This window comes from Dermacentor albipictus, chromosome 1, assembly GCF_038994185.2.
Source record: "Dermacentor albipictus isolate Rhodes 1998 colony chromosome 1, USDA_Dalb.pri_finalv2, whole genome shotgun sequence".
Classification (NCBI taxonomy): Eukaryota; Metazoa; Arthropoda; class Arachnida; order Ixodida; family Ixodidae; genus Dermacentor; species Dermacentor albipictus.
The window spans coordinates 84,580,356-84,604,234 of NC_091821.1; the positions used below are offsets into that span (position 1 = coordinate 84,580,356).

General features: G+C 43.2%; 1 protein-coding gene across 2 annotated transcripts in view; it reads left to right on the top strand.

Annotated features, from left to right (window-relative positions):
- Positions 1 to 23,879, top strand: part of LOC139055393 (uncharacterized) — a 442,920-nt gene that overhangs the window by 3,951 nt on the left and 415,090 nt on the right. Inside the window, exons 3-10 of one of the 2 annotated variants that reach the window (XM_070532850.1) lie at positions 3,203 to 3,270; positions 6,444 to 6,587; positions 6,683 to 6,770; positions 8,666 to 8,836; positions 8,955 to 9,164; positions 12,123 to 12,294; positions 13,036 to 13,118; positions 13,882 to 14,198. In XM_070532850.1, coding sequence (XP_070388951.1) covers positions 3,203 to 3,270; positions 6,444 to 6,587; positions 6,683 to 6,770; positions 8,666 to 8,836; positions 8,955 to 9,164; positions 12,123 to 12,294; positions 13,036 to 13,118; positions 13,882 to 14,172 — 1,227 coding nt within the window. In that variant the 3' untranslated portion in view covers positions 14,173 to 14,198. Of the gene's footprint in view, positions 1 to 3,202; positions 3,271 to 6,443; positions 6,588 to 6,682; positions 6,771 to 8,665; positions 8,837 to 8,954; positions 9,165 to 12,122; positions 12,295 to 13,035; positions 13,119 to 13,881; positions 14,199 to 23,879 lie in introns of those variants that run through there. The other variant, XM_070532852.1, reaches the window with a different exon arrangement.

A 23,879-nucleotide genomic window follows, 5' to 3' on the forward strand; every position in this document is an offset into this window, starting at 1 on the left:
TTTTCATCTTTCGGGCTTGTGGGAAGCAAGCCCGTCTAACATGTTGACCGATTTGCAGTGCAGCAAAGGTGAAATAAGTGAATGTTTGTGCAACACGATGATTGTTCAGTTAAACATTTTTCTCGTTTATAACAAACCATGCTGCTGCAATGCCTAATCAATGCCGCAATACGTCAAAATGCATTTTTTCGAACAGCTATTATACATGCCTAAGAAGCCCACAATTCTACACTACTTCTTATAGCACAATTAGTTTTTCTTTCGTGAAATTTATCATTGCCTGCATTCTGTTTCTTTCTCCTGGCTGAACACGATGTATATAGCTATAAAACAATTATAACCGTCATAAGAGATTGCCGATACCCGCCGTGTCGCTTAATGGCTATGGTGTTGCGATGCTAAGCACGAGGTCAATCGACCAAATCCCTGCTATAGTGGCTGCATTTCGATACGGTCGAAATGCAAAAATGCCTGTTTACTTAGATTTAGGTCCATTTTAAAGAACCCCAGGTGGTCAAAATTATTCCAGAGGCCCACACTACCGCATGTCTGATAATCCAAATCCTCACATTTAATTTAGGGCTGCCGCTCCAACGTATTTGAGAATCAGTTCCGCAGGTAAGTTCGTTAAAAACAAGCGAACTGGTACACTTGCGATACATTGACCCAACTGGTAGCCTGTAACAAACTTTGTGTGCACACGATTCCAATTGCGTGTAAAAACAAACAGGAGTCAGGGGTGCACCATTCAAGTTAACGCCTGTATTTACGCATTGAACTATAAAACAGGTAGGGCTACGATTTAGAAAGTGATCCAGGACTTGAGAGGAGTCGCTCACGCATTTGCATCTTTCTGCTTACTGGTAGTTGTGAGAATGCCAGGTTTGCGACGTTTTGGCTCCATTTCCCAGCTCATCTTGTTTATGGCACAGCTTTTAATCAAATAAAACTTTCCTTTAAAATTCTCTACATTCAGGTGTCCCAGTCCTAAGAGGTAGATAGAAGTCATTGTCAAATAAACAAATCAGTTCATGCTGTCAATACAGAGGCAGCAGTTTAAATGTGTTCTAGTATCTGCACTAGCTGTGCAAATTCATTTTTTTAAAAGGCAGAGTGCTCCAGGTGGACCACTGAGTGTGCCCCCTATACCTGAAGTTGGGAAAAGGCCTTGTCTTGTGCGTCATGCATGCATCTTGCTGTTAAGTTGCTCGAGCATCCTTCAGTGATCCTTGGGACACTAGTACAGAATGACAATATTTGCACTGATGGATTGGCATAGGATAAACCAAGATGTATGCACAGAAATATAAACAGGGTCGTTTTATCAGCAATCTCGACGGTATGGTAACAGCAGTGGAAGAATTATATACATCCCTGTACAGTACCCAGAGGAGTCGGAACGCCTTCATTTGAGGCAGTAATGAGCAGGGTACAGAAACTCCTATAACTAGCGATGAGGTCAGAAGGGCCTTGCTAGACATGAAACGGGGTAGAGCGACAGGAGAAGATGGAATAACAGTCGATTTTTTCAAAAATGGAGTAGAAACAATGCATGGAAAACTGGCGTCTCTCTACACGAAGTGTCTATTGACTGCGAGGGTACCATAAAACTGGAAGAATGCAAACATTAGACTAATCCACAAGAAGGGAGACTTAAAGAATTGAAAAATTACAGGTCCATTAGCTTACTCCCAGTGTTATGAAGAAATTGCGGTCACTGACGAAGTCAAGGTGAAAATAACACAGAAACGTCTCGGGACCCGTACGACAAGACGAACTTTCGTCGATCTCTTGACTACATTCCCAGTGTTATATAAAAAATTCACCAAGATAATCTGCAATAGAATAAGGGCAACACTGGACTTTAGTCATCCAAGGGAACAGACTGGCTTCAGGAAGGCATACTGTACAATGGATCACATCCATGTCATCAAGCAGGTTATTTAGAAATCCGCAGAGCACAATCAGCCTCTCTCTGTGGCTTTCATAGATTACGAAAAAGGCATTTGATTCAGTAGAGATACCAACAGTCATTACATAATCAAGGAATACTGACCGCTTATGCCAATATGTTGGGAAATATCTACAAAGTTTCCACAGCTCCCTTAATTATGCACAAGAAGAGTAGGAAGATACCTTTAAAGAAAGGGGTCGGACAAGGAGACGCAATCTCTCCAATGCTGTTCACTGCGTGCTTGGAAGAAGTATTCAGGCTAATAAACTCGGAAGGCTTAGGAGTAAGGATCGACGGCGAATAACTTGGCAACCTTCGGTTTTCCGATGACATTGTTCGGTTCAGCAATATTGCAGACGAGTTACAACAAATGGTTCAGGACCTTAACAGAGAGAGCGGAAGAGTGGGGTTGAAGATTAATATGCAGGAGACATAGATAATGATGAATAGATTGGCAAGGGAACAAGAGTTCACGATCACCAGACAGCCTTTAGAGTCTATGAAGGAGTACGTTTACCTAGGTCAACTAATCGCAGGGAACCTTGATCATGAGAAGGAAATTCATAGAAGAATAAAAATGTGTTGTTGTATCGCACATGGCAGACATTGTCAGCTCCTGACTGGAAGCTTACCATTATGATTGAAAAGGAAGGTTTACAATCAGTGCAGTTTACCGGTGCTGACATATGAGACAGAGGCTTGGAGACTGACAAAGTAGCTTGAGGACTAGTTAAGCAACGCGCAAAGAGCGATGGAACGAAGAATGCTAGGCATAATGTTATGAGACAGGAAGAGAGCGGTTTGGATCACAGAGTGAACGTGTGTAGCCGATATTCTAATTGACATTAAGAGAAACAAATGGAGCTGGGTAGGTCATGTAATTCGCAGGCTAGATAACCGTTCGACTATTAGGTTTACAGAATGGGTACCAAGAGAAGAAAAGCACAGTCGAGAACGGCAGAAGACTATGTGGGGCGATGAAATTGGGTAATCCGCGGGCGCTAGTTGGAATCGGTTGGCGCAGGACAGGGGTAATTGGAGATCGTAGGGAGAGGCTTTCGTCCTGCAGGGGACTTAAAATGGGCTGATGACTATGATCGTTCAAATCATGGACTGCATCAGTGACAGTCTAGTCGGTGAGATGTCATGGTGGCACAAGTTTAGGTTTAAGTAAAAGTTTGTTTGAATTCCATTTTGTGTGTCATAGCATTGTGTATCAGACCAACGACACTTATTTGCTCTTTGCAGGAGCCGAGTTTATATGGTCCAGAGAATTCAGCAAGCAGCCTTGATAGAAGTTTCAACATCGCTTCAAGGTACAGACTGCTGAGCATGGCTCCCATGCCTAACCTTATTAAAGTATAACCAGTCCTTGCTTTGCTTGTGTATCTGCAATAATTTTTGCGGTATTGTGAAATCACAATTAGCTTACATAATTTCCACAATGGGCGGGTCTGGAAGATTGGATTCTGATTTCTACTGTGCTATATAGATGAATTTGCAATATGTATTTGGTATAATGCAGCAGCAGCAAACCGAGATAGGATTTAGTCAACATGAAGAGTGCTCCGCTGTGATGGAAGTTTTCTGGTATTGTCGACAATATGCTACATGCGTGTTATATTGCAGACAACACTGGGAAACTTGCTTTGGTGTATAGGACATCGAGTATATTAAATTCAGAGCAGTAAAACGCAGCTGTCAATATCAATTCTGGTTGCTTGAAATTATGCTTGTTTGCAACATTTCAACCTAACCACTTTTCTGCTAACAAACTTTCTTTGTGTGCTGCACACTTTCGTTTACACAATAAACTTTTTTAAGAGCAAGTTAAAGGGACCGACAACCGCGCATAACATGCCACGAAATGTGGATGGAATTGAAACGGTGATAATTCATAGATCTTGAATTGAGCATGCCGTTCATGGTTTATGTAGGAAATATAAAGGGGCCCAGAATGTCTAGAAAAACGGCATACAGTGCCACCTTGGAGTGGAACCTTTATACTAAAGTAGACAGCTGACTACGTAAACATGATTTCTGTACATAGGGCAAATATTAGGTGCACCATGTGTATTGCTTAAGTAGAAGAATCGACATTTGGGCGAGTTGCTACTGGTTGAACATTTTCAAGGGGCAGCGCAAGACGATGAAGACAAAAGGCAGGAAACGCACAGGACAGCGCTGAAATGAGAAGGCATACATAAACTTATGTACCACAACCCAAACCCACATGCTCTCCTATCAATGGTATAAATATCAATGTGCAGGCATAAATGCAATATCCTGTAATCTATTGTTGCACTATGTGGCAGTTTAAAAATTCAAGTTCACTGTCACGCAAATTTAATGATGGCATGCTTACACAATGCGATAGTAGGCCTGATATAGTAGGCCTCCTGATATATTAGGCCTCAACAATCTCCCTTGTAGTCCGATTGCTATGCGCGGAATGTGTTGTGGTGTCTTCATAGATTGCAGTGCACCCATGCTCAGAGCAGTGCTACGCGACATGTGGGTAGGCATTGCCCATTAGCGAGCACCTATGCTAGATAGTACCCTAGATGACCAAACAATCAATGTGCTAAGATATGTTGATGATTTTCTGGCCTTTGTGAAGAATTCTCATTTCCAACAAATGGTTCATGATGTACTTCAAGTATTCATTAAATGTTACCCAGGGTTAGATTTTAAGTGCATGCCAGATAAGAACGAGCTACAATTTTTAGATACAAGGCTTAACCGAACTGATAAGCAAGTGTGCGGGATGTTTTGTCCAAAGTCAGAAAAAACAATTTTAAGTTTTAACTCTGCACATTGGAAGTTGGTAAAAAAGGGCATTGCTTTTTCGGTTATATTTCCCGCAATTTCGAAATTCTGTTTTCACCAGACTTCCAAGTTTTTTTTAAACTGGAGGCGTTTAAGAACGGCACGTTTTCGGGAGGATGCCATCCGCATGACTGTACCGAAGCTTGCTAAGCGTGTAAAATTAGGAGCGCCCACAAGAATGAATAATCCAGAGCTTGCTGACAAGAAAAGTAAAGTAGATATAATTCCATATGTAAACTATCGCACAGCCTCAGGAATGTAGCAGGCAGGTTTGATGTAAAGGTTCTTTCTGCTGCCCCTAACAAGATGATTAAAATTTGCAGTAAGATTGATAGGAAGTTGTACCAGGTTGTCGCCATTCATGCTGGGAAAGGCTACACTGTTAAGCACACCTCCCCACCTGTACACTGTAGAATGGCAGTTGTTTATGAGCTTCCTTTTTCCTGCAGTCCCGTCTATATCGGCGGAACAGGCCGATGCCTAAACATTAGATTATCAGAGCATAGGCGCTTGCTAAAGGGTAATGCCTACCCGCATGTCGCGCGGCACTGCTCTGATGGGTGCACTCCAATCTATGAAGACACCACAATACGTTCCGCGCATAGCAATCAGTCTACGAGGGAGATTATTGAAGCCTACTATATTGGGGAAAAAAGATTGCGTTGTGTAAGCATGCGATCAATAAATTTGTATGACAGTGAATTTGAATTTTAAACTGCCTCATATTGTAGCATTAGATTACAGGATTTTGTGTCTATGCCTGTGCCCTGACATTTATGCCATGATGGGAGAACACGTGGGTGTGGGTGGTAGTACATAAGTTTGTGTATGCCTTCTAATAAAGTTAGTTATGATTTCATAGTTATGAGTTCAGCGCTGTTCTGTGTTTTTCCTGCCTTTTGCCATCTTGCGCTGTCCCTTCATGATGTATGTCTTAACATCAGCATATTATTTAGGTGTTTACGCTTTTTCATGTGGAATTTATGATCTAAAAAATGTAACACATAGATGGCGTTACTATCGTAGTAATGAGTGAAACCCCAACACCATGGTGAGCTGTGGCAACCCTCATTGTATGGCGGTGCACATGAGGGCTTTTGTACGCGTGCAAGTTTGCGAATAAGTACCCCAAGTTCTCTGGTCTCCTTGTGAGATGCAAAATGCGATCGGTTTATGCCATCAATGGGTGCCAGCTCGACATGACTAGCACTACCTGGAGATCCTGCCGGCTCCCAACAACGCCAGCGTAGAATAACTATTGCGCTTGCTTATCAATGTTTCCAGCATGTTTCCCCCATACAAATTCATAATACATTCGCGACTGCAGATCAATAAGTTTAGATGCGGAAAATGTGGAACATCTTGTGCTTTCACTGTGGCATTGGACATTCTGACCAGTAAGGTTTATATTGCGCTAAACATCTTTCAAAACTAGTACCGTAAAAAGTGGTTGTCGGTCTCTTTAAGGAGTGATAGTAAAACCTAATATCAGATTGTTGAGCAGATACCAACATATTACACAACGGTTGTATAATACCACTGGTGCGCTTAGTAGCTTGACCTTTGAAAACATTGTTATTAGCCCTGATAACATGAGCACTATGAGCAGTTTTGTTGCTGTGTAGTAGCAGTAATTAATTCTGCGTTTGTTGCTGTTTAGCCAAGAGGACGATGATGGGATGGCTTTTGCTCTCCCAGACCTTCATTTCCTCAATGGTGTAGTGAAGGAGAACATACCACTAACATCATACATCACAACAAGGATTGTTGACTCCTTATTTCAAGAAATGATTGCACACACAATGTGAGTAAACTTGCAGGCAGAAATTTAAAAATCACTTGCAATATTTATTTACTTTTAGAAAGATGTACTATTGCAGAAAGTTAAATATTTTGCAGGTATCCGTCGCACAAGTTTTACCAGGGCGCTGCATCCATGTTAGTGTGCCGCTACCCAGAGCTTGCTGACCCGTGTGGCAGTGGACATGTGAGTGGTATCGCAGAATACCTGTGTATTTTTTCCTTTTGTTGTTGGGCTGGGATACCAATGCATGAGTTATGTTGTTTTCCTAATCTGCTCAGAGTAAGTGATCTCCTTTGTGATGAAGCTTTAAATATACATATATGTAATGAAATAGCCGTTAGTAATCAATGGCAATATAGGTTAAAAGGAAGTCACATAGGAAGACTGGCGAGTGCTTACCCAAACTATCGCAAGTAATTTACAGTGCTGGAAGCTGCTGGACTCCTTAGCCAATGAGAAGGCTGAATGCCCCTCGAGATGTGTTCATCTGCGCCGCATCATCTGCTGAGCGGCTGCTGAATTTTGCTGTACATGATGTGCATGCGCAAAGGTCCTAACACATCATCTATTCTTGTAACGTATCTTGTACCAAGCGATGACAACTCTCTAATTTTGCCATTAATTGAGTAGTAGCATGTGGAACTATTAGATACTGCGCAAGGATATTGCTTGTGTATGCCTCGTACCTTCGGTAGCTCTGAAAAGTACCTGTAAGGTGGAGGATATAGTAACTAGCGAGTGCTTATTTTAGCCAAGCTAGAATACATACAGAGCAAGAAGGCTGCACATTAGAAGCATTAAGAGCCAGCTATTTTGAGACCTGGTATTTAATTGCTTAGTATTTTATATTAGATGGTATTTGTGCATGCTCTTTTTTATTTCCCTGGTCGTTCTGCGTTAATCCTGTATTTTAGTGCTTTTTCAACATATCAAAGGCGGTACTCTTTGGTGATCACTTTTGAAGATAGATTCGCTTTCGCGATATACGGCACTGGATGCGTCGTACGGCAGACAGCGCTCTTGGCACAGTACCACAAACTCTGCCAGTCATATATGTGAAGACAATTAACTGTTGCGACTGAATCCGTTAAAGTCATTTTCATAGGTGTGAGGAAAAAACACAAGTTAGTAGTATTTATGTGCTGTGCCAGCATAGAGCTTATGTTAGCTGGCCAAACATGTGACTCAGAAGCCTAATCTTTATTTGCTGCTATATGAGAATATCTGAAATATTGAACACAAACCGTGATGCATCATATTAAGTTTACAAAAAGTACACCAGCTGTGTTCTGTAGACTATACAGAATTTGCCAATATCTCTTGTGATGTACAGCAGTGAAAGAAAATTTACTAATTGGGTTTTCACTCATTTTGCGGCATATTGCAACTTATAATTTGTAGCCAATGAGTTCACAAGGCATATTCACCTGAAGTGATTTCTCGGATTACACCAGTTTCAGGATATTCATTTCAAAAGTGGGCAAAGAAGTACATCGGCGTTTTGTTTATTTTTTATGCTCTATATAGTGCATAAAATGGTGTTTTCTTTAAAAAGTGAAACGTTACATGTTTTACATCAAACCCGCCTCATAATTTGTTGCAAGTAGATATGCCTTGCAATTGCACTGACTACAAGCCATAAGGTTCAATATTGGTTGGAAAGTAATTTCTTAAAAACTGAACGAGAATTATTCAATTATGTATTTTGATGTAACGTGTAGCTTATGTCCACCTCATTGAGCAATCAAGTTAAAATATTACGAATGTGCTGTCACAATTGTTAAAAATTTTGTATATGCAAAAAGAACAAACTTCATTATAGGAGCTGCTGGCACGCTGTATCCTCACAATAATTTGATGTCTTCTGTTGGTCATTTATTGCAGAGCATTGAGTGCTATACGGCAGTCATTGGACTAGGATGGGATACGTTTTGTGTAGTGACTGTATATATATATTTTTTTTCTTTTTTGGGTAATGTGCTAAGGTGTTTTGAACCAAAAGGGGCTTTCTTGCTTCACTTCAGTCATGAAAGCGAAAGAAGGAATGCTGGTTTCTTAAAGATTATTTGAAATTGCAGGCTTCTTGGGTTGTGATGCTGCGGCAAAAGTTCAAAAATGAACGACGGAAGCTGGCCACGGATAGAGTGGTAATTAACCGACAGAAGTATGGCACTGCAGCAAAGCGGCCAAGAACATCCAATGGTGCTGCTCCCGAAGTATTGCAGCGTGGAAAAGTGGGTCCCGTTTTGGTAAGGGCATCATACTGCACGTTCTACCTAAATACTCGTTAAAGGATCGCTATTCCATTAATTACATCTATCATTCCATTCCATCTTGAGAAGATGCATTTCATGTTGCGATGTGCAGTCACAACGTTTGGTGCCCAGTGGTGAAGACAGCTGCAGTCTTGCGCACCATGAAGCCTGGCTGGTTGCCGAATGTAAAAAGGCAAACCCTGACAGGCCGCAAATGCTCTCCAGGCTGCAACTGACACACTCTGCGAGGGTTAAGGAACTGTGCCGGATGTCACCTGTGGTAGCCAAGGAGAAGTATCCGTACCTGGCGGACATAGAATGGGTGCGTGCTTTCATTACATATCTCATGTGTCATGAACTATCAGTGAAAAGCTTTTGGAGGTTTCGGCAAGTAACGTGGCAGCTTAGCTGTACTTCTAAATAAATATTATTCTCAGGCGCAAGAAAGTTCCTCTGATCTTGCTATTTGCATGCATAAAGTGCAGTCGGGTATGTGTGCTTCTCCTAGAGCACAAGCACATCAGCCGCTACACCGCAAAAAAATAAATGCATATAAATGAGACATTTGAGGACCATGCTATTGCCATGCACACATTGTTCTGCTTGCCAAATGTTGCGTTATTGTGATGATGAAGCAGAGAGTACCAAACTCGCGAATTTTAATGGGCAGACGCAGAAAAAACAATGCATGCATAATACTGTTAGCGATACAATAAAACTGAAAGGTGGGCTAGTTGGTTTGACTTCATTGTGGAAAGTTTTGTGCACACTGAACGAAGTCGACAAGAAAAGGACCCAGACCAGCGCAGACTGACAACTGAAGTTTTATTCCTAAAAACAGCCCGTATATACCCGCGGGACTAGTCACAATGATCAGCACGCATGGGTAACAGAGCATCCGTTCCACATAATAACAACACTCATAACATCATAATAGAACACTATCACCTAATATTGAGCACGTTGATTTCACTATCGTACAAAGCGACAGATGGCTGGCTAACACATGCTCCCTCTATTCTGGATATGGGCCAAAATTGTACAATTTCTCTTGTCTGGTAAGGACAAACGTACAAAATAGCAGTTTTGTCAAGCAGTGGTTTACACTGCTCAATGAACATTGTGCGCAGCGCATCGCCAAATGCATATAGGGCCTTCCCTTCAAGCTGGCCAACTACTCTAACCTTTCGTGTACGCCTTGGCCAGTATTACCGAGGTAGTGCTGCCTACACGTGAAATAAATTTTCTATACCACATTTTGTTTACATTTTCAAAACTGGTGCACGTGATGCACCTGGCACTTATTAGTGGTATATAAACTTCCTTTCAAGTGTGGCCATCACTATGTCGGTCAGGCTAGCCGATGCATAAATGTAAAGTTAAGAGAAGAGAACACTTGGCCAGCTTGAAGGGAAGGCCCTGTATGCATTTGGCCATGCACTGTGTACAACGTTCATTGAGCATGTGTAAACTACTGTTTAAAAAAAAACACTATTTTGTATGTTAGTCCTAATTAGACAAGAGAAACTGCAGAAGCTTGGCACATATCTAGAATACAGGGAGACTGAGTTAGCCAGCCGTCTGTCGCTTTGTATGAAAGTGAAATCAACTTTCTCAATATTAGACGATATTGTTCTACTATAATGTTATGTGTGTTATCATGTGGAACGGATTCTCTGTTGTACATGCGTGCTGATCATGTGACGAGTCTCGTGGGTATATATGGGCTGTTTTTATGAATAAAACTTCAGTTGTCAGCCTGCACTGGTCTTTGTGTCCTTTTCTTGTTGACTTCATTCAGTGTGCACAAAATTTTCCACTATTGGCGATGTCATAAACATATCGGTCCTAGTGAAAGAAACATCAAATATCTAAACTATGTCATTGAAGGACATTTTATCATTTTCTGTTTGGGCATGTTATCATTTTACCTAATGAGCACCAAAGAGCACTCAGTGCTCTTGGTATGCCCTTGTTACAGCTGTGCATCTTCTATGCCACTGATTCTCCTCTTAAGCAGTGAGAGCAACAAAAATTTGACACTATGTGCGTTATCAGCTCGCATGCAAGGTTCTGACAGGGGGAACGCTAGTTAGCTCTAAGCTCTGGCTTTCCTTGTTTCCGACAGTTGCAGAATGCTTTTGCAATATGAAAGGGTTCTGAACACATTGCGCATGGGAGCCTCGCACCATGCAAATCTTTTTCATGCTGCCAATTCTTCTTCGTTGACCTTATAAATCTCCTCGCTCACCTTGCATCAGTTGTCTTGCATTATTCAATGCTTCTTTACTTAAACACCTTCTTGTGATCTATAGGGAGCTGTGTTCTGTGTAAATTTCGAGTTGGTACCTGACTGGTTTGATGGCTCTGTATACACAATAGGGCCACTTCAATGCAAAGTCCTTAAAACTTGTGCCACAATAGGCAATATTTCATAACTGAATGTGCTATGGTTGAATGTATTGCAGTAACCTTGTGCAATGTCGTATTTTTTTATTCAAGCAAATCAATGAAACTAGATCACCTGCCTAAAAAAATCACGGATGCTTCACGGATGCTTCGATAGAGTTTTCACAGAGCCCCACGTTTGTCCAGTCCTCCCTATTTTACGTGCTTTAAATGCATGTCGGAGAAATATCTCACACTGGTTTGTGTGATGCCACTGCTACTGCTGGAGGAAGGCTTCTGGGAAGCGTAACTGAAATGCGAATGTAATTTGTAGCACTATTTAAGGATTGACATTTTGAAAGTAGTGTTTGTGTTTAGGCTTCTACGCAGTAGACATGACCGTGTTACTGCTCGGTTTGTATTTTACAATTGAAATATGTGCCCTGAAGTGAATAATTGATTTCTTTAGACTGCGATTTCTCGTGCAAGTGATGACCACCACTTCAAATATTCCACATTACAATGCCGAATTGCAGAATATGCACCCCTTGAGATAAAAAAAAAGGATAGAAATGAACCGGAAAAAGCTATTGGGAAGCCCACTGCAAGAATACTGCAAGAAAACAAAGCCAATAAACAATAAAACTGCTCTGTACTCATATGCATAAACGGTGCCGTCTAATTCGTTTTTGTTTGCTTCATCTTTCAGTGCAGTCAGTCCATTCTTGCAATTCATCTCTACAGTTGCAATGTATTATGCACTGATACAATCGGCCTGCAGTTGGAGTCCATTATACTCTTGCCTACTTTAGCGGTGGTTTCGATCTGTGACGTTTTGATTGTATGTGAGCTTAGAAAGTATAGTGCATGTTTTATTTCAACTATATTTCAGTTCCTTGAAGACTTCAACATCCTTATAAAGAAGGATGGCGCAAAAAGTGTTGAAAGCGGCTTCGAGAAGACGCAGTGCCTCGCTTTGAGAGGAGTATTGGGGGCCAAAAAGAAAGACATAACGCGTGTTATTGAGGCCCACACTTCAAGTGGTTCAGCAAGGCGCAGGAAGCGTAAGTGACAAGTGTGCACCAAAATCTTGATATGCTTTCCATTGGACTTTGCTTGCTAACCTATTTGCCTGCGATGTGCGGCTATTTAGGTTTGCACAGCTGCAATTCTGCTCTTCTATTTTAAGACCAATTCGAATCATGAGTGAACTTAAAGGAAGGGGTGGGGAGAGATAGGACATTACTGGTCACTGATGTCCGACAAGCAGTAGCGCTGTTTGGCTGTCTTTTTGCAAAATATGCTGAACAGTAACTATGGTTCGACGAACAGAACAAATTGAGCTGCCAGTTGATTGTTTGACAATTGCAGAAGCAGTAACACACAAAGAAGGTCTTACAGTTCAAGCGCAGACCATCTCGTTGCTAAAAATCTGACCATTGTCACTAATTGAAACTAATCATTGTCACTAATCAGCTGTGCCATTTAATGGCACAGCTGGTAGAGCCTCCCTGTTCTTTTTCAAAGATTGTACTAGTACTATCAACTGGAAGTTGTTAAACTGGTGCATCAAATACATCATAGATACATACCATACTTAAAGCATTAAAAATTAATTATTGGGTAATCATGTAAAGTCGCTTTATTTACCATTACAAAGTGACATAATCCAAGTACCACGCATGCTGCCTCTGTCAGCTTGATACAAAGGTAGTAAAGAACGGCGAAATTCATAAAGTGAAGCATCACTCTATTGTGTTTTGGGAAGGCAAAAGGTCATGACTTCATGTTTTTTTTTTCTTCAGATATACGGGCTGTGCGAATCCTGCAGCTCCTATCCAAAATTTTGAACGAGCCCAAGGCAGTCGACACAATGTTTGTGCATATGGTAAGTTTGCTAAAGTTCCACATAACGATGTAAGACATGTCTTGCAATTTACATAATTTATAATACTATCGGTATAATTTCTCATAATTTTAGTGACGTATAATTCCAATTTATAGCAATCGTATCACATTTGTTCTACGGCATTTGACACATTCGTGTAAACGCAAATGCGCTCATTGGAAGAGCTTCTCTGTTGCATAGAACTAGCATAATTCACTGAATTTTGATTCTCTGTGTACGTAACTTCTAAAAATAAATTTAATCGAAAATTGGCTACAGGTAAATTGCCGACAAAAAGGATTGAAGAAAACCTACAAGATATGTATTTGTATGATATGTATGTATGTATGTATGTATGTATGTATGTATGTATGTATGTATGTATGTATGTATGTATGTATGTATGTATGTATGTATGTATGTATGTATGTATGTATGTATGTATGTATGTATGTATGTATGTATGTATGTATGTATGTATGTATGTATGTATGTATGTATGATTGTAGATATGATTTTGTATCTCTTTAAGTCATGTTGCCACTGTGTTGGTCTGCAGGCAAAGGAAAGACTACATTTCAGATTTCTTTCTTTTAATTTACGGATTGAAGTTAGCCTATTAAACGACACATGTGCACTGTTCATTTGAAATGCTAACAATTCTGGAAGTAAACAGGGCATTGTGGTCTTGTCAGTAGAGTAAGCTTTTAGTAGTCCCATATTAGTGGAGCAGAAGGATTAGTGTACTTTCGTCTTCCTACAGGATGAAGACAAGCCATGTACACCCTGCGTTGTGTACTGCGGCAATACCCTTGAAGCTGCTGATGAGCTCTTCTTGTTTGCCGAGAAGAGGCAGCTGGCTAGAGTCATCGATGCACAAGAGGGCACCACTGCCATGATGGCTGCCTATTGGGCTTTTGACTTCAGTTACGCCAAGCAAGCATATAATATATCCTGTGTGTTAGAGCACCTCTTTCTAAATGTGAATGTATCACTCCCAAAATGTGTTGCAAGAAGGTTTATTTCAGCTCATAAAGCGGAATACGAGAAGTAAGGTACAAATAAATTAGCTGTTCGTACTCTGGTGTATTAAATCTTTTGTTTCTTGCCCCACAAGCAGGCTCGTCCACTAGAAACAATGCAGCATGCTTCTACAAAGCTTTTCAAAGCACCCTTACACCCTTATGACAAACTGCTCAAAACACCCTTGCACCCTTTCAACACTGCAATACACCCTTGCACCCTCACAGAAATATCCTGAAAACACCCTTGCACCCATTACACGAAGGGTGTTATACTGTTCAAAGCACCTTCCAACTTAAGGGTGTTACTTCAATCAATAATACCCAGCATAAGGGTGTGATGGCTCACTTAAAAACCCTTTTAAAGGGGTGCTAGGGGGTTAGTTATAGACACTCAAAAAAACCCTTCGGGGTGTAAATTATTTTACAGTGTATGTTGTGTGCGATAATATATTTAGTGTGTTCATTGTTTTCAGGCATTTAGCCTTGAGGTACTTGATGTTGGTTATGAAGAAGAGTTTCGAGTCGAGTATGATACCCAAAAAATTGTGTTCCTGCGTTTAAAGGTAAGTGCTGTCCGTCCAGTTTGAGAGTGGGCTCTCGCACCAGGCCTGTCTTCCTTGTGAAAAGGACGCAAGAGCTTTTCTGAGGGTTAAGCTTCAACCCATCTCGTTAGCTCATTTTGTAACTTTGTTTAGGCCAAGTTGAACGTGTTGTTTAAACACAGGAAGGTTACACGATTTGAACCACGCCAGCACGTCGTCAACGTATACACAATAAAACATACTCCTTGGAATGGATGAGCGTAAAGAAATCATTTTTATAATGAAAATTATAAAATTCACCAACAATTACGGTACTCGTTAATGTGAATCTTGAGCGCAGCTATTTAAGCGTTTAAGTGTTATATTGTGACAAATAATTTTGCCACAGTATAACACGAGAGGCGGCGGCGCTGAGTCAAGGCTCGGGCAGCTAGTTCAGCAGCTGCCCAACATCGCTAACAAGGTCTCGTGATAAGTATGTAGGCTGTTTAAAATTATTCCAATCAGCGGAGCCTAGTTCCGAGACATGAGGAGGAGAGTCTTGTTGCTGTTTTAGATTCACTGCATTCGGGAAGTGTCGCTACCAAATGGATTTTCGAATACACTCTACTATAGTCGAGAAAAGAGAATGGTAGATCCAAAATTGAAGAATAAGAATTACTTGCAAGATTGTAGTAGGTGAATTTTTTCTTGTCGAACGGGCACACACTTGAGGTCACCAGAAAGATTTTGATCAGTTGAGCCCTAGTGTCACATCCGAAGAGTCCCCACGGATTGTTCTGAGCATTAAAGTCCGCGACGATAAGGTTCAGGAAGGAGGAGGAGGCAAAGGAGAGGAAAGACAGGGAGGTTAGCCAGTGTAAGTACCGGCTGGCTACCCTGTGCTGGGGAAAGGGGTAAAGGGAATAAAAGGAGAAAGAAGAAGAAAAGAAAAAAAAAATAAAAAGAAAAAAAATTCACACAGTAACGCGAAACTACGCTCTACAACGTTCAAAGGCGGTCGCACAATTCACATGTCCTTAAAAACTTCAACAAAGCCCTTAAGGCCTTGAATGCCGAAGCCCGTCTGGACCAATGTCCTAGAGCTTTTTCCTCTGTAAAGGGGCGATTGTCCAGTTTTGCGAGAGCGGTCACGAGCACTGTTCTTCGCACTGCGTAACGGGGACAGTCACAAAGGAGGTGTTCAATCGTCTCCTCGCAGCCGCAGGTGTCACAAGTAGGGCTGTCGGCCATTCCAATGCGGAATGAATATGAGTTCGTGAATGCCACGCCGAGCCACAGGCGGCACAGAAGTGTTGCTTCCGCTCGTGGCAACCCCGGTGGTAGGCGGAGTTGCAGACGTGGATCCAATTTGTGGAGACGTGCGTTCGTAAATTCACTGGTGTTCCACAGATTCTGTGTAAGCTCACGGGCGAGGGAGCGAAGACTTGTTGCTGCATCTGTTCTTGACAGCGGTATGGGTATAATCTGGGCGCCATCATGAGCCGACCGGGCAGCGTCATCCGCACTGTCATTTCCTGAAATTCCACAGTGACCCGGTATCCACTGGTAGATGATGTTGTGTCCCTTGTTGATTGCGTGATGGTGGAGTAGTCGGATGTCTACGACTAGTTGCTCATTTGGTCCATGGTTGAAAGGGGACATCAGACACTGAAGAGCTCCCTTTGAGTCACATAAGATGGACCATGAATGAAGGTTCAGGAAGCTGCAGTCAATAAGGCCATGGAATTCCTTTTTGCCCAGGTGATAGTTCGTTGGTATGTAGATGGAGCAGACGGAAACCAATTTATTAAACAGAATTGCACGCACTGCAACTGCTTCGAGGGGCGTTCGAAGGGGCAAGTGTGGGCAAGCAACGATCCTGTCGACAACTGTGGCAACATCGCGGGATGAGGCGTTAGCCTCGTCACGGTCTTTGCGAAATATAGCATATGACCGTCAGAAAATTTGTCTGTGTAGCTTTAAAATGTGTTCCCTGGACAAACACTATCTTTGGATTGAGTTTGTGTAAGATTTCTTTAATGTCATCAAGATGGTGGAGAAGACCTGTCACATTCCACTGTAGAATTTGTGTATCCATTTCCAATAAGTGTTATACTGTGTGTTTAGGAAGGGAAAGGTTAGCTCACAGGGCCCTTTGTGAGCGTCATGATGCGCGGTTTCTTTTTGGAGCGGTCGCGAGTACCACGCCGCTCCTGAGGCGCTGGCTGCGTCGTCTGGCTTAGCGTTGTGTCCATCGACTCCTGCGAGCAGCTGGACTTCCGCTCACTCTAGCGGGGTGTTTTCGGGTTAGGCCTTGCCTCGATAAGCGGGGCCTTGGAGGACACCAACCCAGAGGTCGATGGGCCCTTCAGAGACGGCGCCGTAGCGCAGGCTGCTGTCGCCTGGGGGGCTGGTGGCACTGCCACGGCCGCACTCTTTGTGGGCCGGGCCGACGCCGCAGTCTGTTGAGGCGTTGCCTTCTTACGCGCCGCACCAGTATACCTTGCGGTATGAAGAAATGAAACACGCTTCCGTGTTTCTAGGAAAGATATGTTTTCTTTTATTTTTAGTGTGATGATCTCGATGGGGGCGAAATGCGAAAACACCCGTGTACTTAGATTTAGGTGAACGTTGAAGAAACCCTGGTAGTCCAAATTTCTGAAGTCCCCTACTACGGCGTGCCTCATAATCAGTTCGTGGTTTTGGCACGTAAAACCACTTACTTTTAGCTTCATGATGTATTTTACTTTTTTCCACTTAGGGCAGGATCTAAATTATGCTGCATGCTCACCGTCGCAGTTTGGACAGTGAAGCGCGCGAGTACAGTTGTCAGAAGCGTGTTCATAGTAGTGCTGATTGAGAATGTGAGCCGGCCTCAGCAGTTTTGAGAGCCATGGCCGAACCTTTGGCATTTGAAACATCTACGCGGCTTTCGGATATACGCCCTTATTCGGATTTTATCGTATACTATTTCGAGGGTCTCTGGGAGAGCACTGCAGCGAAATGTAAGCATTAAATGCTTCGTATGAATTTTAATGTTGTCATGTTTAATCTTTATTAGTTGCACTTGTGTCAGGTTTTGTTCTTTCTAGCCACCTGGGACTTCTTCGGTAAAATTCAAGAGGTCTCTATCAGAAATCACTCTTTTGGAAGTGTTCATCGATCGGGTGGGGTCACGGAGATTTGTACATCACCGAATGCTACGAGACTGGACAGTTTTCTATGCTGGTGCTGGTTGCGAACCTCAAGGACGAGGTCGCCGGAAGCTTTAATATAATGAAAGCGTCCGGCTTAAGTAGAAGCTCGAATGAGAATGATCGCGCACCCGAATTCATCATTCACAGTGGCGCTATAACGACTCGTTCAAGACGGTGAATAAAGTGTACCACGGGTATTTGATTTGGCTCGTCTTCGCTGGTTTACGACCGCCTTTCCTCTGCTAGAACATTTCGCAAAAACAAAAGTGATCACAGCCTGCACTAGTCTCTGTGTCAGGGTATCTCACGCACGAAAATGGCGCGATACAGGTGAAATGCGAGAGGTGCAAGGGCCAGTACAGAAAACCCATGGCAGCAGCGTGCGTTCTGAGCGCACAACTTCTCACTATATCATCATAAAAAATGACCTCTTTCGACGCAAAGGGAAGCCCGTGTAACGAAGGCGCAAGGTAGAATGGAGAAAACGCGCTGCGATGACTTCTATTCCCCAGTGTATAGAGACGCTGACATCGTATGAAAACGACCTCTCTGAGACGGCATTTCTTTTCTTTTTTTTTCATAAACAGCCACTATTGGCACGTTATACACACTGCTTGAAGCTAGAAAAACCGGCTTTTCCTTTCAGTGAGTTGGCTTCATTATATAATGCCGACACATGCTGTGTTGTCTAAACGAGAGCTCATATTTATCGGATAGTCGAACTCGTGACCAATATCAAAGACGTCGGTTGGAAAGTACATCCTCACTGAGCTGTTAACTCGATGCAGCCAGTTCTGTCGCGAAAGATGGAAGTCCGTCGTCACCTATTCAGAGCTTCCCAAAAGAAATGGAACCTGTTTCACAAGCACGAGCGGACGCTGGAAATGTTTGGCCGCAAAAGAGGCCGCCGCCATGCTCGCCTGGGGGAAGTCGCGATTCATTCAGCCCGTAGACCCGAGCGGGAGCTTGAGCGGAATGAATCAAAGAGATCGCGGCTCGGCGAGGACGCTTCCAATCATATTTCATGCTGATTCCTTTCTCCCAAGGTTGAGACTCGTCTTTTTATCGCGTTCCGTTCATATGGTTCATGAATAAGTCCCTGTACTTTCTGAATATTCGCATTTATATGGGGCAAAATATGGAGGCCTGTGTTTTGCGAGAAAACTGCGATGCCCTTTTATATTTTCGGCTGTTGGGCACAAACGCCGTGCCCTGAACTCTCAATTTCAACCCGTAATCTATTCTTTCACAGTTGAAAAGCGCGGCTTCATACGAGACCGCTGCAGAGTAATGTGTAACATGTCACGTCAAAAAGTTGGCAAGAAGTTTTCGATGAAGGAACAGATCACCTGAAAAAAAAAATCTTGCCTGGAGTCACGATCTTATGCTAAATCACAAGCTTTTCATGGCTCCACTGCTAAAGCAGGCCTTTAGAGCTCCTCCTAATGTTTAATGTTTTCTGTGCTCTCGCAAACGATTAAGCCTACTTAATTAAAGAATGTGCACAGTGAGTTTCGCTGCATAATTATTGACAAAATGCTCAGCGCGAAAACATTCGCTAACCAGAATAAAAAAACAAGGTTATTTATTTCAATTTTATATTTGCATGCCAAGGCAACAGTACCATAATCGTTTGGAAGGTAAAGTGTGCGACTCTCAATAAGAAAATATTGGGTGTGAAGGTAATGACTTCGTGAGACGAACGAAGTCAACGTATGGCCTACGACCGCGTAAAATGCGCATGATATAACGCAACGCACATAGGCTTGAACTGTAGGCCTGATTTTGGCAGCCATTTTAAAAGCAACTTCTTTAAAAACAAACAGGTGTGGTTAAAGAAAATCGAAAGAGTGTTCATATATAGACTGGGCATTTTAGCAGCTTTCTGCGTCAGAAACACTGAACACGCTATTCAATTCAGCATCTATTCAGTGATTCCTTTTGTATCTAGGCAAGCAGCGTGATCAGTGATGAACATTTATATTTTTCTCAGCCAGAAAAGCAAGTGAGCGACGCGAATGTAATCATGCTGACTCAACTGAATTACCTGCGTGGTGGGAGTTCATACGCTGTTCCGGAGAATGACATTTGGAAACGTTTAGGATCCGGTTCCCGCGATATCGGCTGACAGTGCGCGCTATGCGCTTCAATTTCCGCCGTGGGGACGATATGCACCCTGCAGGTGTGATAATACGTAAGAGTTTGACAGAACTCGCAGTCCATGTGGAACCAAGGTAGATAAGTAAACCATCAATGAAGCTCAACCATTCAATAGTATGCGGTCGAGTTTCAGAAGCTAGTTCGATTTTCGTGATTCTACAATTTTCCAGCTGCAGCTTTCCCGGCGAGACCTTCACGGCGATCGTGGTGTGGCATGTGCTGGGATTCATTCGCAACGACGAAATTTCCGTCCTGCACCGAATTTACAGAAAGGGGCAACCTCCGATGCCCGAGCCTCCATAGAGTCACTATAAGTGAGAGAGAGAGAGAGAGAGAGAGAGAGAGAGAGATAGTTGGATGCTATAGGCAAGGAGCTTAGCCGTAAGGCAAACAACCAGTTTGCTACCCTGCACTGGGGAAAGGGTAAGGGGAGACAGATTGCCCTAACCGATATGACCACAGTAACAAGGTGATCATAGCTGCAGCATTGGCAACGAGCCGTAGCAACAAGCTATACTGCGACAAGTTTTAATGAAACGTAAAGCCCGGTAGCAGTTACGGCTTTCATGAGTGGCCCCAAAGTTTCTTCGGTGGTCCGGTGCAATTTAAAGCGAAATTCCCTTTGCCTACTTTCCGGCGATTTAGCGCATCGCGGTCTACATCCACGAGTAGAAGCTCAATAAAAAAAAACATTGTATGCGTGATTGTAGGTTTCCAACCTTGTTCTCCCGGCACCGCAGCACTATGCTCTACTTATTAGGCTAGGGACGTGTGCCTAGATAGACTACCATTACTAGCTTTCCTCGTGCAAGGCAGCGCACTTTGAGACGCTTGGCGCGTCAGGAAAGCCGCACAGCAACAAATTATTCATAAATAAGGGAGAGCGCGCTGTTTTAGCTGACAATACAGACATAAGTTTTATGCCTGAAAAAGAAGCCTATGCAGCCGCGCCGTTATTTATTCGAAGCCAGATATGCCAAATGATAATTTCGCACTATCAGCGGGACAAAAGTGGCTGTGGCTTAGAGGGCGTGCTTAATAAATTTCAAATACATTCTGGCATTTTACGCGTCAACACCGCAATCTGATTATAAGGCACGCTGTAGTGGGGGAGTGCCGATTAATGTTGACCAGCTGGGGTTCTTGAAAGTGAAGCCAGACACTGTTTTTAAGTGAGGCTCTCTTTGCGGCATCTGTAGGTTTAGACGCTGTTGTCTGTGGTGGGCCCTGTGGCGCCTTTCTGTAACGTCCAGTCCGACGTGTCTTGTGTTTCAACACGTTTTATTTCAAAATAAAATTTCCCCCTGATCTTCAAGTTCCACGACGGTGGCTGAGACGGTTGCGGGAAGCGTTTGTCGCTGAAACCTACGGTTTTTCCTTTATGGGGATGCACGTTTAGTCTGGCGCGCCCTCCCACCGAAACTTCGTCTACACTCATTCCCACAGCATGTGAGGTCCGCATAGTTCATGAACTGCGCGAGTACAGCGCCGTATTCACAAAGATTTTCTTTCCTAGGTGTTCTTTGCCTTTGGCTGGCCACCTTCGCTAGTACAATGTTAAGCATCAGGATTGTTTGAAGTTTGCTATTACGAAAGAATCCTAACGCAATAACTTTTTTGAATACATGCCGGAATTTAAGAAAGTTTGTCAAAAGTATTGTCACGAAATTTCTCACTCGGGCCTCAAAATTTAACCATTGGTTTCAATGAAGCTAGAAACAAGGCGTCCCGACACGAACATTTGTTGTGACAGGATAAGCTAGGGTATCCTAGTATTATGGAGTAGTAACCAGGGTTGGTATTTGCAGAAAGCTCCTACGCAACAATGTTTTGCAAGAACAAATTCTAGCCGATCGTACTGCTGGACATATTATTAGAGAGGCCATCCGACCAGTGGCTAAGAATATTTACGAACAAAAGCATTGTGAATTCGAATTCAGCCCCTGACTTCCCACGATAGGTGATGTAGAAAAGAGGTGAGGCGTGCAGACAGGACAAAAGAGTAGAGAAGTGGACAATGCGAACGGCGTTCGTGTTGTCCCTTTCTCTACCCTTGTGTCCTGTCTGCACGCCTCACCACTTTTTTGCATAATGAATCCTTACCAACTAGCTCAGCTTTCTGTCATTCTAAGGTGAAGTAGCCCTATGATGAATTCCTGACACCCGTACTACTGCTTTCCTTTCTTTTTTTTGACATTTACAATTTTTTCAAACTGATAAAGTAAGTACTTAGTATGCTGCGGAGGGTAAAAACTACCGGTGAATCCCACACACAATGAAAAAGGCTGATTGTTGCGGCAGCCGACTAAGTTGGTTAGAACTAAACTATAAAGCACTTATGATTTTCGGTTTTCTGAATGTTATATGCAGGTATAGCTATATATCAATTTCAGTACAAATAATAAATTCCCGCATATAACGGTCTAGTTCTGTATAATGTGCGGAGCACTGTAGAAGTCTCCTCTGAATATTCTAAAGACGACATATCATTTCTTTTTATCGGAGATGAACGCCCACATACTCTATTCCGACGGCATAAGGAATTGATGCAGAAGTGGCACTCATCGTGGGTCTCTATGGAGCCGGGGCAAATAGCTGTCACACAGGGCTGAGAAGCAATGCGGGGCTACTAGAGTTTTTCCAGTTCCACGGTGCTCTACTTGAAGGCGTAGTTCGAGACGACAGAGGTAATTTAATAATTTACTCTGGAAAAGAACGAAGAAAAAGAAGCCAGAAAGAAAAGACTAACGTTGAAGCATATTTTACGACGGTGCCGTATGATAATAACCAAGGCTTAGGAAACACTTAGCTAACAGAGACCCACGCGACTACCGCTTTTAACGTTGAACTTGGATATTCCGCGTTCACCTTGCGCCCGTTGAGCAGTAAACTGCCGCTCGCAATGAACTCAGAATATCAGAGCACAGAACACGGTATGCAACAGTACAGCATATTCTTTCCCTCTTTCAAATGCACTTGAAGGTGTGTGTTTGCAAGCGCAAGGCGCAGCCGAAGTCTCTGTAGTTGTCGCCGCTTGGCGCCGAGCAAGCCGTAAGCTGCGCGGACTGTGGAGAAAAAAAGAAAAAAAGCTTTGCCGTGGTGGTCTGCGAGGTCACCCGGAAGCAGCACATTTTCTGCACTCAAGCGCGGGAGCCATTCTGGCCGCACCACGAAGTGCCGATGGTTCGCAACATGGCTCGCACTTGGCGACGGCGCGTGCGATAAGGGCCACCGGTTGCGGTTTTCAAGCGCGCCGTGGGTAGGCAACAGAGCCCGATTTTCTTTCTCTCTTTTCTGTTTTTGGAGGGGCCTACACTGTAGACGCGCGTGGGTAATTTGGAAGCTAGGGAGCCCTTCTCCTGTGCTATAGCAGCCTGCATGTACATGCGCCTGCTCGGCTTCTTTCTTCTTCCCCGTCCTGAAAGCGCGAGATGGGTAGCAATTACCTGCGCTGCCGTTCTTCGTTCTGTGCCTTCTGAGCGCAGGTAACGGCGCCGGCTACCGGTTCTTAGCACTGCATAAATTCTTGCGAACGCCGTCACGACTGGCCCATTTGCCGCCGCGCCCTGGCGTCCACCCGCGGACGCTCTCGCATTGCATCGCCGCAAGGTGCGAACACTGTCTGATATATATCGTGCCACCATTCGTTTTACTGGCGGCGTATCAAGTAGCAAAAGAGGATTACGCAAAAACGTGACCGCCTGACAAGAGCGCGTGCGAGAATATATAGCAATGTCAGGCCACCTATATAGTAAGAATACCATCCTTTCCTTTTTTTTTACTGCAACATCAGTCAAGCACTGGAAACCGTGGGTGCCCCGTGTCCGTTTACCTGTCGTTTGCGCTGCACCGCCA